The following is an 18,473-nucleotide window of genomic DNA, read 5'->3' as shown; positions in this document are numbered from 1 at the left end:
ATGTAATGGGTACGTTCCTAAACAACTTTACAAGTTAATTCAACGTAGCGAAACAATGAACAACAAAAGAAAAGCAATACCTTTTAAGGATTATCTTTCTACGAAATCATAACAATAAATTAAATAATTGATTTGTAAAATTACAAGGGATTGAAAGCTATTGACTTCTGAATTTTGCAGTAAAATTAAAGATAGAATTTATTTTTAAACTATTTACTCGTTTTGGAGTAATTCTTTAAAAATGACAATAATTTAGTACTCTGTGCTGTGCTATTAAAAAAAAAAGTAAAATTGAAAATGGCGTCGCTGACGAGGTGTGTTGATATTAGATTTGATAATTATTAAATATATATAAAATTACTCAATAACTTATTATATTTACCTATGTCAGGAGTGACATCAATTGTAGTATACTTGGACACCATTTTAAATCTAGTCAAAGTCCTATCCCAGAAATCCTAGTTGTAGTTATGTGGTTTTATACTTGCTGTTGTCTGACGTGTTTTGGTACTGAATACTCAAAAACATACCTGTTAATCCTTTCTCTTCTATTCTATACTGTTCATTAATCATGTTTCTCAAAGACCTATCAATCTATACCTTAATTCTACTTTAAAATCTAACTCAACACATGTGTCTTAATGTCGTTGATAAATATCTTGAAGGACGTTTGCTAATTCTATTGACCACTTTTATCAATGTTTTATCTGTTTGCCAATTGTCATGATTATATGAATTTTATTAATTTTAATATATTATTGTTTGAATAACAGTATGTCAAAGGAATGCCCTTAAAATACCTTTACCTACCTTTTTATCCATTCAGCATTTTTAAATAGAGCTTATTTTTTCCAGTTTACTCCCAGCGCCCACACAACAGGTTTGGGACCGCGATGATGAGCTTAAGGCGATGCGCGTGGGCAGTGCGCTGGTGGTGTCGCAAACCAGTGTGCCACCCTATGGACAGAGGAAGGGATGGGTGCCTCGGGCGGAGGAGGATTTTGGAGGTGATTCTTCTCAATAGCTACTTGCAGAGATAGAAATGATGTTAGCAATAATAAAATTACAATTACCATACTACCACATCATTACCTCAGAGTATCTTAAAACTTCAACTTGACAGTCTAGTGGAAAACAAAAACTTTGATTTTACATATAGCTGGCTACCCGGGGAGTCGACGGGTCTCGAAAGGTTAAGGTTAAACCTGATTTTGACCTTAAATCATAGTCATTATTATTATAACCATTTATTTCCCATCACAAGTTGTTTACTATACTGTTGAATTGTTTCATCATCATTTTCTTGGATAGGAACCCCTATCTGGGTATAGGCCTCCTCCAGTTTTATCCAGTTTTCTCTGTCTTTAGCTTGGTTGATCCATTCTTTTCCAGCTGTAGCAATGATGGTTGATGCATAGTCATAGTAAACCTTATTCATTTATGTCTTGCAGATGGTGGAGCATTCCCCGAGATCCATGCAGCACAGTATCCCCTGGGCATGGGTGCCCGAGGCAAAGAGAGCACCTCAAATGCTCTGGCAGTCCAGTTAGATGAGACGGGCAAGGTCAAATACTCTGCTATAGCTAGGCAAGGACATGGGGCTGACAAGGTATTCTTATTTACCAAATGTTAGTAATTACTTAGTTCTAGGCTATATGTATCTGCCAGTCAACATCCATGTGCCTAATTTTGCATGAAAGGGAGACTACTCTAACTATCCGTAAAAGTTAGCAATGTCTTAAGATTGCTGAACACTATTGTGTACACCACTCAGATTCTTCTTCTTCCGTAACCTCATGGCTGAGGGACGTGACGAGTGTGGACACTCTTCACCAGTGCTCTCCAGGCCACTCTGTCTTGGGCCCAGTGCATGCTAGCCTGCAGTGTGGGGTTTGTCACTGATGTTATTCTGTCCGCCCAACGCGTGGCCATACTAGCATAGCACTTAGATACAATACTTATTCTAGTAGTAGGTAGAATGTGTTTGCTTTTTTATCTGTCTCACTGAGCATAAGAGGAACCTGACCACATTCACTGCCAGTGTTTTTGTACTACCAATGTTTTTCTGCTTTGTAGAGAAAAGCAACTACAAACAGAGAAGCCACCGAGTGGATTCCCGGCACTCAATGTGTTAAAATGCATTATGATTTCTTAACATCCGTCAAAAAGATTCCGATGTGCTAAAACTCAATTTATTAATCTTAACTTATTATTTTTGTTTGCAAAAACGAGACTTACATCCACTATTCTTCCCCAGATAATTTACTCCAAGCTGACAGACCTGCTACCATCAGAAGTGCTTGCCGAGGAGGACCCGACTCTGCAGAAGCCCTCCGAGGATGATATTCAAGATATCACGGAGAAGACCAAGCTTGCCTTGGAGAAATTGACCAATGCTAAGATTTCCGCAGCACTGCCTGTTAAAGCTGCTCCAAAAGCTGTAAGTTGGAGTTTTTATGTTATAGAATAGAATATATTTATTTGTAGTAATCGTGCATCATCATATTCAAAATTTATTTACAATGGGGTTGGCAATCAAAGGTTGGCTGTCAAAGGTTTGCAGAGATGGCGCTATCATAGCTTGCCCCTTTTTCTATGAGATTTGGCTTAAAGGCAGGGCATTAAAAAAACAAAAATTTGACACAATTCTAGGGATTGACAGGGCAAGCTATGCTGGCGCCATCTGCTAAACACTTCGACCGGCCAAACTCATTAGAAGAACAAAACAATTATTAAATTAATAATACATTTAGGTATAGGTATGAAAAGTAAGTATGTTTATATGTATGTTAATTCGATTAAATATAATGTACTATGCTAAACATATTGAATGTAAACATATTTTCATTGAATTCTAGGAATTCTTTCACGGAGTAGTATGCTTTTCTTGTGCAAAACGTTTTGAGTTCACATGTGAAGCGTTCAGTACTAACTACTACTAGTTTATTTTATTATCTTAGGTAATTTATTATAAATTTTATATATAAAGTGGGTTTCAAAGTTTGGCAGCCTAGTGTATTCATGTTTCTGGGAAATTATAAAAAAAAAAATGTGTGTGACATAGCATTTGCTATTTACCAGTCACTTTTCAGGTGATTGAGTGTGAGTAACATGGTCAGCATTGTGAGGAAATTAAACCACCCCTAAACCTAGTTAAGCGGCCTAATTTAGCTTAGTAAGATCAGGTGGCGCTGTCGTAAAAACGTGCCTGCCTAGTGGATCCCAGGCTCCCTCGTCTACATTCTCGCCATTTTCTGCCATGGGACTGTTTACAAGTGTTAGGTGTCCACAATAATTTTGCAGCAATTTGAAGCTCTGCCTAACTTTTACCTAAGCACAGAGTTTACAAAGGTCTCGTATAGTGATTTCCCTTGCAGGCGCCCGCGCAGTACATTCGCTACACGCCAGCACAGCAGGGCGGCGCCTTCAACTCGGGCGCCAAACAGAGGGTTATAAGGTGAGTTTATTTCAGTGTTTAGTGATCTAAATCAGTCTAGGATCAAGAAGGGGTTTCTCTGTTATTAATTGACATTTCCGAGCCTCATGGTCCGATTAAAGTAATATTTATTTTGGAGGGAAAGGGAGTACTTCCAAGGTTTTTTTTAATACTACGTCGGTGGCAAACAAGCATACGGCCCACCTGATGTTATGCAGTCTCCGTAGCCTATGTACGCCTGCAACTCCAGAGGAGTTACATGCGCGTTGCCGACCCTAACACTCCTCTCCCTCGTTGAGCTCTGGCAGCCTTACTCACTGGCAGGAACACAACACTATGAGTAGGGTTTAGTGTTATTTGGCTGCGGTTTTCTGTAAGGTGGAGGTACTTCCCCAGTTGGGCTCTGCTCTAGATCTGGAATTACATCCGCTGTCCTGTGCCCTACCACACAAAGCGAGAGGTCATTCACAGTGCCCATGCCTCTCTTTTGGACGTAGTTTAAGGACATACCCGGGTCCATTCCGGGCGTTCGGGTCCGGACGTAGTTTAAGGACATACCCGGATCCAGGTGGTCCCATAGGAATTTAGGGAACTCCTCAATGTTTAATCTTGCCACAGAATGGTGGAAGCCCAGTCGGACCCGATGGAGCCGCCGCGCTTCCAGATCAACAAGAAGATCCCCCGCGCCGCCCCCTCCCCGCCCGCGCCCGTGCTGCACTCCCCGCCGCGCCGCGTGTCCGTCAAGCAGCAGCGCGACTGGAAGGTGCCGCCCTGCGTGAGCCACTGGAAGAACGCCAAAGGTGACCCCCGCCCCGCCCCGCCCCGCCGCCCTATCCCAACCCCGACCGAGCGTCGAGGTTGACCGTCGCTCTTTACAGTCCACGCGCGTCAGTTGTCGCAGCCGGACATCCGTGAAAACTTAAAAAATGCTTCGTTGCATGATAATTGACGGCAACGGCCCAAAAATTGCGAGCACCCAAAGGCAAGAACATATTTCCTATCACAGGTGAATTTTAAAATTATATTATGCGTAAATTTTGTATCAAAATTTCGGCACGCTTGGTTTCAATACAAATCGTGGCATTCGCGTCATCTAGCGTATATATTATATCTGTGGTGACCCCCCAATCCCCTAATCTTATACCCCGGCCACACGCTCGACGAGTGGCATGGGAAGTAGCGAGGGAAGCGTAGTGTGGCCACGCTACCTCCCATACCACTCGTCGAGTGTGTGCCCGGGCCGTTTTTGGGCTTAATTGTGTAAGACAGAAATGTCATCTTACTCAAATCCGGAGCAATATAACTGGGAAAGAACTTTCTACTCGTGCCAAAGGTGAACAATGCTAAATGACCGCACTGAAAGAACGTCAAAGGTAGACTCTAACTCTTACCCTTACATCGTAATGAAAGCCAGGGTGTGCTTTCAATTCAATTTTGTAGGAGAGTCACCAATGCACCTCTGAACAAGGTCGTTCAGTGCACGTGACACCTTCACACTTCTCTTACCATCAGATGGGATGTATGCTTGTTAACCAGAGCTATTGTATAGTAGTTGTTTGTATACAGATGTCCTAAAAAATATTTAATACCTGCGTGAACTACGTGCAATATAATGAATATACTTCATAAAGATCAAGAACTTCATCCAGCATTAAATTAATCCAGCTATGTTTTGTCCTCAGGTTACACAATCCCCCTGGACAAGCGTCTCGCCGCCGACGGCCGAGGTCTCCAGCAAGTCCACATCAACGAGAACTTCTCCAAGCTTGCCGAAGCACTCTACATAGCTGACAGGAAAGCCAGAGAAGCGGTGGAAGCTAGGGCACAGTTGGAGAGAAGATTGGCGCAGAGAGAAAAGGAAAAGAAGGAAGAGCATTTGAGGGTGTTGGCGCAGCGGGCTAGGGACCATAGAGCTGGTGAGTTTAGTTTTAATTTCCATTGATAAATATTTTAGCCTTCGATATAGCTGACAGAAAAGCCAGGGAAGCGTTAGAAGCTAGAGCGCAGTTTGAGAGAAGATTGGCGCAGAGAGAGGAGAAGAAGGAAGAGCATTTGAGAATGTTGGCGCATCAGGCTAGGGACCATCAAGCTGGTTGGTTTAGTTTTAATTTCTAAAGATCTTTACAAAGCTGACAGGAAAGCTAAAGAAGCGGTGAAAGGCGCAGTTGATAAGATCACTAGGATCACTCTTTATAACCTTGATTTTATATTACATTTCTTCACAGGCTAATATAAAGCATTTTAGTAGTATGTGTGAGTACTAACTGTATCACTGTTATTTCTTAGCTGTCACGACAAACAAAAACAACAACATCAACTATGTTGTTTATGTCGGTCGGGCTGTCTGGGCTAACAAGAAATAGTGATTGACCCAATGTTAGTTGGTGGAACCTGATTCTACCCCTGTTTAACAGATGCTTCTCTTTTGTAGGTATACGGGCTCCGGAAGAGGAGGGCGAGGCTGAAGTGGACGAGAGCGGCCTCTCGGCCGCCGAGCGCGACAAGCTCCGGACCGACCGCCACAAGGAGCGCCAGCGGGACCGGAACCTGGCGAGAGCTGCTCCTGATAAGAGGTAATAATCTACTATTTGGCCTTCCTCCTTCCTGACGGAGACTGAACTGACTGACATACGATAGAATTTTGCGAACGCTTTAACGGTGACAAACGATTTAGTGGAACCGACCCTAACACTTGTACTGACATTGTAATTCAGGAGTGTATTTTCTTTCTGGAAAGGACTGTTTCCTGGTTGGGTGTGGGTGGTGGGTGGGTGGGTGTGTGTTCTGGAAACCATACAGAAATAAGCCTTTTTTAAAATAACACTCGTCGTGTATGTATGTACTTATGTAGGTATAACTTTACAATATGTTCACTCATGGACAAATTTAGAGGATCGCAAAAAAACAGTTTTATTAGGTATTAATTTTTAAATTACTTTAGGTGCTGTAATCCAGTAATTAAACCATTTTTTTGCGTTTCTTTAAATTTCTCCATCACTATATAGTCATACTTGTTATGAACAAAATGCTGCACTTCATGATAAAAGCAAGCCGCTTTGCACAGTGATAGTAGGGACCAAACTAAGCGATTTGACCCGCAGCAGCGGCAGTTTCACCCCTTAGGAACAGAGATGGCGCCACTTATTTAAAAAATATTTCAAAAAATTCTACAAACTAAACCAATGAACCGATTTAAATATTTAATATCTCAAATGAAAGCTCATTATATACATTACATTTAAAAAAATATATACTGAATACTTTTGACAAAAAACGGCATCTTAAGTTTTTTTTTTCTCGATTGATAGTTTTTACTTGATTTCTCAAAAAAATGTACGGAACATGAATAGTTTAATGCATGTATATATTACTAAATAAAATAACAAGTATTATAAAAAAAACCCGACACCGATACCTCTCATACTTCACGAAATATGAATGTTTGACTGTGAGTATAAATATCTTTAAAATATATTTCAAAAAATTCTACAAGCTAAACTACTTGACCGATTTCAATGTTTAATATCTAAAATAAAAGCTCATTATATACATTACTTATAAAAACATACTCAAAAAACATATACTGAATACTTTTGGCAAAAAACGGCATCTTAAGTTTTTTTTCTTACTCGATTGATAGTTCTTACTTGATTTCTTAAAAAAAAAATTATGGAACATGAATAGTTTAATACATGTATATATTACTGAATAAATAACAAGTATTATAAAAAAACCCGACACCGATACCTTTTATTCTTCAAGAAATATTTAAGTAATTTAAGTTCAATTATGCATGCTCTTACAAATAAATTTATTTAAAAGAAATCTTCAACCGCAGTAAGCGCACTGATTTTAATATGAAATGTGTCATATGAAAAGAAATCACCCAATTTAGTTTAATAAATAAAAAATAAATAAATAAAACCTGAATAAAGTTTTTTCCTGGTACTGAATTACAAAAAAAAATATAACAAAATAGAAATTATTTTTATTTAAAGTGACTACATTCGTAAACAAAAAACTTAAATGTCCTCTTCGGGTTCACCGGTAGATGTAAAACTGAAAAAGAAAAGTCGTTTTGAAGGACTCGTACCATTCCAATACTACAAAATCACCGATCATACATGAACTGGTTGCTGTAGATTACCTAGTCGGCTCATAAGTTCTGTCACTGGCCTTTAAAATTTAAATTTGTAACTCCTAAAACAAAAACCGTTCTGCATTTGAATTTCGAATCTTTATTAAATATTTGAGTAGTATAATTTTGCAATTTTCTGTTTTCTTCAACATGGAGTGGACGCTTAAAGATAGCCGTACCGCAATAATTGCACTATATCGTTGTGGTCACTCGCCGACTAAAATTTTTAAGCTACTTGAAAATTTAAAATTCTCTCTAAGATTTGTGTATCGTACCATAGAAAGATACAGTGAGGTCTCTAGTTTAAATGACAAGAAAAGAAGCGGTCGTCCGCGTACAGCTAGGACTCCAGCGGTTGTACAAGCAATTAGGGCACGCATTGCCAGAAATCCCGCTAGGAAACAAAAAGTTATGGCCCTCCAGATGGGTTTGAGCAAAAACACGGTGAAAAGAGTGCTTAATCAAGACCTGAGACTTCGTGCTTATAAACGAAAAACTGGCCATCTTCTCAATGGTCGGCTTAAAGCTTTAAGGCTTAAAAGATCTAAAGCTTTGTTGAAGAAGTACGCTAAAAATAAGCACCGTTGTATATTGTTTTCGGACGAGAAAATTTTTGACATAGAAGAAAACTGTAATAAACAAAATGATAGAGTGTACGCTCGCAATAGTAAAGAAGCGTCTAATAGCATTCCCCGTATTCGAAGAGGTCATCACCCTTCATCTGTGATGGTTTGGCTGGGAGTTTCTTATGCGGGCGTCACTAGTATGCATTTTTGTGAGAAAGGAGTAAAAACTAGTGCCAAAGTGTACCAAGACACGGTGTTGACTAATATTGTGAAACCACTATCCCATACGATGTTTCTAAACCAGCATTGGGTTTTCCAGCAGGACTCTGCTCCAGTCCATAAGGCAAAGTCTACACAAGCCTGGCTCGCCTCCAATAAAATCGACTTTATACGGCATGAAGATTGGCCCTCCTCTAGCCCAGATCTTAATCCTTTAGACTATAAAATATGGCAGTATTTAGAGGAAAAGGTGTGCTCAAAACCTCATGCAAATCTAGACTCGCTGAAAAAATCTCTTGCTACGGCAGTGGCCAATATCGACATGAAAGTGGTGCGTGAATCCATTGACGACTGGCCACGAAGACTTCAAGCCTGTGTAGATAATTATGGCGGTCATTTTGAATAAATGTTATACATTTAGATTCTCTAGTTTATAAGCTTTCAAACGCTGTACAAATTATACGGAATAAACTTAAACTTTTGATTTTATTTGATACTATGTATATGACAGAACTTATCCAGACCAGGTACCAGAGCCGACTAGGTACTGTTGAATTATTTTTGTGCCTAGCTGATTACCATTAAACCTATAATTTTGTGCCAAACCTATAATCAGTGGTCAGTAACTCAGCATGCAAAATATAACCCTGGATTGAAAATTACATTAACTTAATTTTAATTTGTACAGCCACCTTTGCATGATTTACACTGGGCTGTGCATGGTAAGCTGACGCGACGACAGTCGACACCCACAACGCATAGTTTCGCAGCCAGATTGGGAGCCACAATGGTCCAAGAGGCTTAATTGCGACCAAATCGCTGTAACTGCAGACAATTCTGCAGTGCAACTCTCTTTTTCCTTAGTCCATCCCTAAGAAGATTTACATGGTATGGAAACTTCTGGTCCCAGAGGAGCGTTTCCCCATATATGGCCCGCTTGGTAAGCTGCTCGAAGTGCATGTTTATAGAGAGCAGCTGATGTAGGTGGCAGGCTTGTAACAAGCTTGTTTTTGGAAATTGTAACTATAGCAAAACAATAACACAAATCTAGGGTTACTTTATACTAAAACTAAAATATGTAGGTACACACCTAACAACTGACAAAATCAAAAACTTACAAGTTGACGTACTCCTAATTTCCCGTCTTTTTATAGTGGCCAGAGAAAGGCAGCTTGATCTGAACGAATTCTTCCAGTACGAAAACCAAATTTGTCCACGTTCGTTGTCAGTCAATGGAGGGCTTCGTTCAGGGAACAAATCTCTCGGCCAATTTCAAAGCAGATGATTTGGCCGAGAAATTGGAACCTGCCTACCCTGCCACCTACATCATGCACTTCGAGCAGCTTACCAAGCGGGCCATAAATGGGGAAACGCTCTGAAACCAGAAGTTTCCATACCATGTCCATCTTCTAGGGCATGGACTAAGGAAAAAGAGAGTTGGACTCCAGAATCGCGGTAGTTACAGCAATTTGGTCGCAATTAAGCCTCTTGGACCATTGTGGCTGTAAATCTGGCTGCGAAACTATGCGTTATGTATTTATTAAATGTATTTTCTTTCTTCTTTCTTCTTATGGGTGTCATCGCGTCAGCTTACCATGTACAGCCCAGTGTAAATTATGCAAAGGTGGCTGTACAAATCAAAAGTAAGTTAATGTAGTTCTCAATCCAGGGTTATTTTGCATGCTGACCACTGATTATAGGTCAGGCACAAAATTATAGGTTTAATGGTAATCAGCTAGGCACAAATATAATTCAACAGTAATCTACAGCAACCAGTTCATGTATGATCGGTGATTTTGTAGTATTGAAATGGTACGAGTGCTTCAAAACGACTTTTCTTTTTCAGTTCTACATCTACCGAAGAGGACATTTAAGTTTTTTGTTTACAAATGTAGTCACTTTAAATAAAAATAATCTCTATTTTGTTATTTTTTTTGTAATTCAGCACCAGGAAAAAACTTAATTCAGTTTTAATTTATTTATTTTTTATTTATTAAAATAAATTGGGTGATTTCTTTTCATATGACACATTTCATATTAAAATCAGTGCACTTACTGCAGTTGAAGATTTCTTTTAAATAAATTTATTTGTAAGAGCGTGCATAATTGAACTTAAATATTTCGTGAAGAATAAAAGGTATCGGTGTCGGGTTTTTTTATAATACTTGTTATTTATTCAGTAATATATACATGTATTAAACTATTCATGTTCCATAATTTTTTTTTAAGAAATCAAGTAAAAACTATCAATTGAGTAAGAAAAAAAACTTAAGATGCCGTTTTTTGCCAAAAGTATTCAGTATATGTTTTTTGAGTATTTTTTTATAAATAATGTATATAATGAGCTTTTATTTTAGATATTAAACATTGAAATCGGTCAAATAGTTTAACTTGTGAAATTTTTTGAAATATATTTTAAAGAAATTTACACTCACATTCAAACCTTCATATTTCGTGAAGTATGAGAGGTATCGGTGTCGAGTTTTTTGTATAATACTTGTTGTTTATTCAGTAATATGCACATGTATTAAGCTATTCATGTTCCATACATTTTTTTAAAGAAATCAAGTAAAAACTATTAATCGAGTAGAAAAAAAAACTTAAGATGCCGTTTTTTGTCAAAAGTATTCAGTATATATTTTTTGAGTATTTTTTTAAAAGTAACGTATATAATAAGCTTTCATTTGAGATAATAAACATTTAAATCGGTTCATTGATTTAGCTTGTAGAATTTTTTGAAATATTTTTTAAATAAGTGGCGCCATCTCTGTTCCTAAGGGGTGAAACTTGCGCTGCTGCGGGTCAAATCACTCAGTTTGGTCCCTTCTATCACTGTGCAAAGCGGCTTGCTTTTATCATGAAGTGCAGCATCCGGGCAAAAAATGGCCATAACAAGTATGACTAATATGTGTACGGCCCGGTTCACAATTTGTCTGTCGTGTCGTGTTGTGTTGTGTCGTGACGCATATCGGTTTCATACATTTAATATGATTGCGTGCACATTTGTCTGACGCAGCGTGCACCAGACAAGGCCGGGCTTAATATGAAAAACTAACTGGTGAGTCGACTCGAGATGTTGACTCGACAATGACATAACCTTAACGATGAAATGCTCTATATTATTTGTATATGCCCTATTTTAAATTGTAACCTATCTATGTGCAGGTCTAAACTAGTGAAGGACCGCGAGCGAGACATCTCCGAGCAGATCGCGCTCGGTCTGCCCGCCAAGACCAACCAGGGCGGAGAGGCCATGTTCGATCAGAGACTGTTCAACAACAGCAAAGGAATGGACAGTGGTAAGTGGCTTTAATCTCAACTAGCAACCCGCCCCGGCTTCGCACGGGTAAATCAACCAATTTACACAAAACCTTTACTAATTATACAACTAAACCTTCCTCAGGAATCACTATTGACAGGTGAAAACCGAAAGAAAATCCTTTCAGTAGTTTTAGTGTTACCGCGAACATTTGTTTTATAAGGTGTAGTGATTTGAGATATAGTACAACGGCCAGATGGCCTAAAACACCATTCGATGTGACTGTACAGTATACTACCGACTGTACCATACAAGGCACATAACAATATGTGGAAACGAAACGTTTTGGTTGTATATGGCAACCCCGCAGCTGCTAACCCAGCTCGGGCCTCTTTCTCGTTTAACATGTAACCTATACGTACATTGTATTTGAAAGTGCATAGAAATAAAATATATTCATGTTATTGAACTCATCATTTCAATCAAACACTGACAAGTGGTATCGTTGTGTTCGGTAGACTCTACTGAGTACGAAATAACAACTTGTCACTTTCTAAGAGTGTGGGGGGGATAACTGAATAACTAATAGTATTATCATACAGAACGGCCACGCACCGCCCCGCCCCGACTCGAATGACCTCGCCCCGCTACAGCAGATTGACGACTTTGCCGACCGCTCAGTACTGTTTTTAAGCAACTTACTCACACAATGACGCATGACGCGTGTACAGACGTGCCGTTCACACATAGAAACGCAAGTGATTTTTGATGTATAGCGTGTCCGCCCTATGTCGCAGGTTCAAACCCCGGCTCGTATCAATGAGTTTTTCGGAACTTATGTACGAAATATCATTTGATGTGTGATGTTATTAATGGATGACCTCCTATAACATATAAGGCATTAAGTTTTCCATCTTGTTCCAGGTTACGGCGACGAGGAAGCGTACAATGTGTACGACAAGCCGTGGCGGAACCAGGACACCGTGGGGGCCCACATCTACCGGCCCACCCGCGGCAAGGACAAGGATAATTATGGCGACCTAGACGCCATCGCCAACACCCGCAGGTAAATTAACTCACTGTCAAAGATTTGCAGAGATGGCGCCATCATAGCTTGCCCCTTTTTCTATGAGATTTGGCTTAAAGGGCTGGCATCCAGGGCATTAAAAAAACAAAAATTTGACACAATTCTAGTGATTGACAGGGCAAGCTATGCTGGCGCCATCTGCTAATTATTTCGACCGGCCAACTCCATTGGATCGGTCATGAGGGGTGGGGGGAGATGACCGAACGGGATATTCTTATGTATCTTTCAGTAGGAGTAGCAGAGAAAGCGCTGTTATTGTTTCTCGTTGTTATAGTCTCACAAATATTTTTTTTCCCTACCGTAAATTTGTATGGTTTATGGTGGGCAACAAATGTAATCGACCAATCATATTGTCGCATTGCGTATGTTCCGTCCCTCACGGGCGCACACGTATAGTTGATCTATGTAATGCTAGGTACCGTCTATGTTTATAGTTTATACTTTACATTATAGTATCGAAAAATAGTAAAGAAAATGTTGCTTTCGTCAAGAGGTATCATCCGGCAACCTCGACAGAGGTAATATGATTTCACACTCGGCCATCATGATATAAGGGGTGACCCAAATTCCATACTCCGTCATTTCGGCGACGATGAACCCTTCATGCTTCACAACTAGCTATGTCACTTGTCAGCACGTGATGTACGCGACGGCTTATAGTGAGGAATGTGACAGACATCACATCTATCGGCCCACCCGGAGCGAGGACAAGGATAGCAACGGCAATCTCGACGACATCGGGAACACCCGCCCTTCACCGTTCAAGAAAACTAGGTTGTCCATCCGGCCCACAAAAAGTAGGGGTACGGATCGTATGGTTTCCGATTTTCTTTCCCGGCTTCGTAGTTTGGAGATCCTCGGTTTATTTTATATTACATTTACGTTTCACGTAAAAATTTGGCACTATAATGTAGAAATTAGCTCCATGCATGAATTTATTTTTATTTTTGGATTCATAATTTATATCGTTGGAACACCGGAAATGATAAAAATACTTTTGTAAACCTTAACATTATTTTATTAAAAAATATTTAAAATGTTGAAAATTTTTGAGCGGTTGAAACGCTCATAATTTTTGGCGCGAATTCGACAGAGCGTGATGACGTCACACGTCGGGCGGCCCAACTGACGTTTGCTACTAACGACACTAATCTGTCGAACGCGTGACGTCACGTGACGTTTCGAGCGTTTCGCTCGCTAGCTTTTGGCGGGCAAATTTTTGTACTTTTTATTTATAATTTTAAGTGATTAAATGGTAATTTAAAAACGGAAATGCATTTGTAACATGATATAACGGTAACAAACATCCGAATAAAACATATTTCGTTCAAATATGTTTAAATACGTTATAGGCTTAAAGATTTTTTGGAAGATGAAATGTAATTATTTTGTAGTTTAGTGTATTTATTGGACGTCTCATTTTACAATTTTTAATTTAAGCTTGAAATTGACATTATATAGGTATCGATATTTTTGACATAAACTTACAATCGTTTTAAGCATGTATATTATTATTGTATATTTAATTTTAATTTTATAAATTTTGGTAAAATAAAATCAGTTATGGACTTTAGAAATAACTATATATTATATAATACAACTATGAAATTATTAAAAGTTAAATAAGACACTGTCAAATATATTGCACATATATAAATTAATCTTTAGATTTAAGATAATTGCCTTGCCCTACCAGGGCCCATGTGAAACTATTATATATGTAACACCTGTGTACCATGGATGCAATAAATAAATATGAAATATAAACTTCATGCATGAGGCTAATTGTGTGTGCGCAGGTTCGTGGCCGACAAGGAGTTCTCGGGCACCAGCGCGGGCGCCGCGCGCGCCGGCCCCGTGCAGTTCGAGCGCCACGCGCCCGGCGGCTCACACGGCGTCCCCGTCCCCTCCGCCAGCCAGGAACAGGTCATTAACCTACTTACTCATTACTCAGCAACTACTCTTTTATTTTGGTAGCCTACAAATCGCTCTTCCTTTTGTATAGGCTTGTGCCCAGGGACCGGCCCGCTATCCCTTATCGGGGTTTTATAAGGGTATTGCATAAGGCTTAACTCACCATACCCTTTGCCAGACGAAACCCTCTGTTTCGCTTTTAATAACCCTTATACAAAGCTACCACATTTGAGTAATCGGTAGCCCAAATACCCTTACAAAACCCTTATCATCCGCTCACCAACACCTTGCATATTGCTTATAAGGGTTAGCCTTATAAAGGGCTTTCCTTTTAGCATATAAGCGTGCTAATTTAAGTCGTCTACCTCGTTCATAAAGCACACATTACTTCGAATCCGCGCGATCGTCGGCGACGACGGCGGCGTTCTTTGACTAGGCACGTATTTTCTTTCCTTTTCATACACTACCGTGGATATATACTAATCCTGTCTCTTTCACGCAAAGGGAAACCTTTATAAAAAGCGCTTAAAAATAAGGGTAACCCTTATTAAGAGCTAGTCTTATTTTTGGTTAGCTTTTCGGTAAGGGTTAGTCAAAGGTAAGGGTATGAATGGGCTTGCAGTTCAAAAGGAAAAGTCTATCAATGTGTTAGCCGTGTTTAAGTGTCGCCCCTTGAAAGGGTTTTATCGCGGGAAGGGTTGTCCGGTCCCTGCTTGTGCCTGCTCTTGGTCAAACAAACAAGTTCGATCTTTTAGTTTCTTTTGTTCAGTTCGGTCGTTGAGAGCTGGGAATGAATATGAATCGATTTTACAGTAGTTTTTTTTAAACCTGGCAACTGAATTATAATTCAAATTGTACGATACTAAAGATACTATTTTAGACTATAGGTCATAAGAATCTAGTCATAGTTATAGGTAATACTTCTTATTTCTATGCCTATTCAGGCAGGATGTGCTGATCAAAAATTTACATCTTTATTGTACCGCATTCAAGAAATCAATAAATGATTTAGACTAAACGACAGTTAAATATTAAAAAGCTTGAAACTATAAAAAATATTACAATATAAAGAAAAACATATTTGATTTAGAGCGTGCAAAAAGATTTAGATCCTTTCAGTCCTTTATGGGATTTCATTCTTAACAGTTATTAATTCATGACCGACACAAGCCTACTTTTGTATTTGAAGGTGGGTTACAGGGTACACGGCACGCGCGGCGTCGCGCAGTTTCTTTGATAGTCGTGTTGAAGGCAGGAATGAATTAAAACTGAAGCTAAAAAGCTAAGCGGTATAGTTTTCACATGCCGCGAAATTAGTCGATTTTAAGTGAAGTCAATGCTCAGCCCTGGCGCATTGCGGACGTATGCTAATGCACTTCATTATATCCTATATCCTCATGTGACAACCAAAACTCAGTATGTAATTACTACCACAAATTCAGAGCCATAGTGAACCACACTAGTAACAAAATAAGGTTTATTTTATACAATTAGTGAGTTTTGGATGCCACTTGACAATATGCTTTCAAATACCTACTCGAAAACATACTCATATTTTTTTTAAACATCCTCTGTATTTATGTTTACAGCCATCACGTAGCGCAGCGCCCGAGGCCGACTTCGATCCGTTCGGCCTCGACCGGTTCCTTAGCGAGGCCAAGCGCGCCGACAAGGGAGGCCGCAAGCGCGACCACGAGCACCACCCCTCCCAGCATCAGAAACGGCGTCGCGACTAATCAGGTACTCCACAATTATACTTTAGACTAATTTGGACTCTCTCGGCTTTGACTAGTCTCTCAGCGAGGCCAGGGGAGACCGGGAGCACCAAAAGCAATCCTTCCAGCACCAGAAACGACTTCGCCACTGATCAGATACTCCACATAACTCTTGAGCCTAACTGTGACCCGGTCGGCCTCGCCCGGTCTTTCAGCGAGGCCAAGGAAGGCCGCAAGCGCCAAAAACCTGTCCCAGCATCAGAAGCATACTTGTTGTATTAAAGTTTACTTTTGCGTGTTATGTGGCCGTCGTGGTCGAACGGTTTAAAATTTGTATAAAAACATATTAAAGTAACTTATTCTTTGTTTCAGATTACGAAACTTGACTACGGTGTTCATACAATACATTCTGTATTATATATAGAAATAAGATGTTAAGGAAGGTTGAAAATTATGTAAAATACTTAGCTTTATAATTTACTGTTTCACTTTGTACCAATAGATATAGTGTTATGAAATAAATACATTTAGAATAATAGAAATTGAGTTTTTATACATTCCCTGCCATGCCAAAGATTGCCTAGCTTAGAGCTAGCTATATAACTGTGATTATCTATCAAACAGCTGCATATATACAGGGTGGCTAAAAATAAATGCATTTCCGTTGCCAGGGAGGTTTTGGGATTATACTGAGCAACTTTTACTATGGGACCAACCACGAAATAGCGAAAAAAAATTACCGTCCCATAGAAAATGGACCAGTGAAAACGTATGAAACAGCCAAATTTTTTTTCGCGATTTCGTGGTTGGTCCCATAGTAAAAGTTGCTCAGTATAATCCCAAAACCTCCCTGGCAACGGGAACGCACTTATTTTTTAGCCACCGAGTACATTCCTTTATGCAGAAGTTTACAAGTTCAACCATTTTTGACCCAAGGGGCACAGCACACCTTTGGTAAATTGTGGTATTTTCTATAAAAAGGGGCCTTGTTGTCGATGGCGCTTACGCCATTATAAACGATGCTCCGAAATAAATACAATGCCGCGCGACGCTGTGCGGCGTAAGCGCCATCGACAATAAGGTCCCTTTTCATAGAAAATGCCCCAATTTATAAGGACCAAAACTTGGCCTTCGGCTATCCCACTTCCTTTTTGGCTATTTTGTCCAAGGCCAGCTCTTAAACCATAAGTCATTTGAGTGTTTGACTCCTTTGTTTTAATTTGACAACAATCTAAAGCGCTGTAGCATAGCGTAAAAGCACTTGCATACCCATGTACCAATTAATTAACAATTGTATAGCATACGCGACATCGAAAGCAGGCAAAGGCACGACAGTACAAACAAACGTATGAATAATAGGGGCTACGGTATACACACGAAATAGAAGCGTGGCCAACGCGGCTGCGGGGCGAGTCGTTACATATAGCGCACCTAACAGCCAAAACACTGGAATATTCTCCAAGTCTTCAATGTGCGCCTTGTGTACGCGCTCATCTGAAGCTTTCCTTCCTATAAACCAGGATTCATTAGCGAACGCGTTTTTCTTAATACTTCTTATTGAAGATAGTGCTAACAGTTTTAATGCCAGCATGGCTGAGTAGACGATGTATGATTGCACTGCAGGATTTTGTATGGAAATAATCATTTTGCAAACAGATGTTACGAGTTAGGAATATATACTTTTTATAAGCGCTGCGACGTCTTCTGTCAGCTGCATATTGACAATTTCAACGCGCACAGACAATGGATGGTGTTAGTCTGGTCACGTCTGGTCCAAAGAGTAGTAGAGTTAGACCAAGAAAAGTCTGCAGAGATTTTTAACAGCACACGCGGTGTCAGTGTTATTTATACGTCCACCTGCACTGCGTGTGCTGTCAAAATCTCTGCAGACTTTTCTTGGTTTGACTATAAATCTGGTCTAGACTGACCACGCTAACTGCACAAACTTGGCAGAGTAAAAATGCATATATATACCTAAAAGCGGTCGTAGCACTTGGCATGAAAACTTAGCGTGGTCCGAATCTATAGACTGACCATGCTAACTTTGGCAGTAGTCTGTTTGGAAAGAGAAGAGTCATGGAATGTATTGGGTAAGCTCTATACTTGACGTAGCACTTGGCATGAAAACTTAGCGTGGAC

General features: G+C 39.7%; 1 protein-coding gene across 1 annotated transcript; it reads left to right on the top strand.

The window, feature by feature from the left end:
- The first annotated feature begins 5 nt into the window (after nt 1-5).
- LOC134751706 (puff-specific protein Bx42) lies at nt 6-16,850 on the top strand. Its single transcript, XM_063687150.1, has 13 exons — nt 6-9; nt 840-1,007; nt 1,452-1,609; nt 2,258-2,440; nt 3,378-3,457; nt 4,055-4,236; nt 5,119-5,352; nt 5,868-6,009; nt 11,525-11,658; nt 12,543-12,684; nt 14,505-14,631; nt 16,209-16,359; nt 16,707-16,850. Exons 1-12 carry the CDS (start codon nt 6-8, stop codon nt 16,353-16,355), a joined length of 1,701 nt encoding a protein of 566 aa, XP_063543220.1. The 3' UTR covers nt 16,356-16,359; nt 16,707-16,850.
- The last annotated feature ends 1,623 nt before the right edge of the window (nt 16,851-18,473 follow it).

Source organism: Cydia strobilella, chromosome 23 (genome assembly GCF_947568885.1).
Source record: "Cydia strobilella chromosome 23, ilCydStro3.1, whole genome shotgun sequence".
NCBI lineage: Eukaryota > Metazoa > Arthropoda > Insecta > Lepidoptera > Tortricidae > Cydia > Cydia strobilella.
Note: the sequence above shows the minus strand (reverse complement) of the source record. Positions and strands in the feature narration are given on the sequence as shown.

Coding starts and splice junctions, on each gene's coding strand:
- LOC134751706 (XM_063687150.1), top strand. Junction 1,610..2,257: donor AAGGACATGGGGCTGACAAG/GTATTCTTATTT, acceptor ATTCTTCCCCAG/ATAATTTACTCCAAGCTGAC. Junction 2,441..3,377: donor TTAAAGCTGCTCCAAAAGCT/GTAAGTTGGAGT, acceptor TTTCCCTTGCAG/GCGCCCGCGCAGTACATTCG.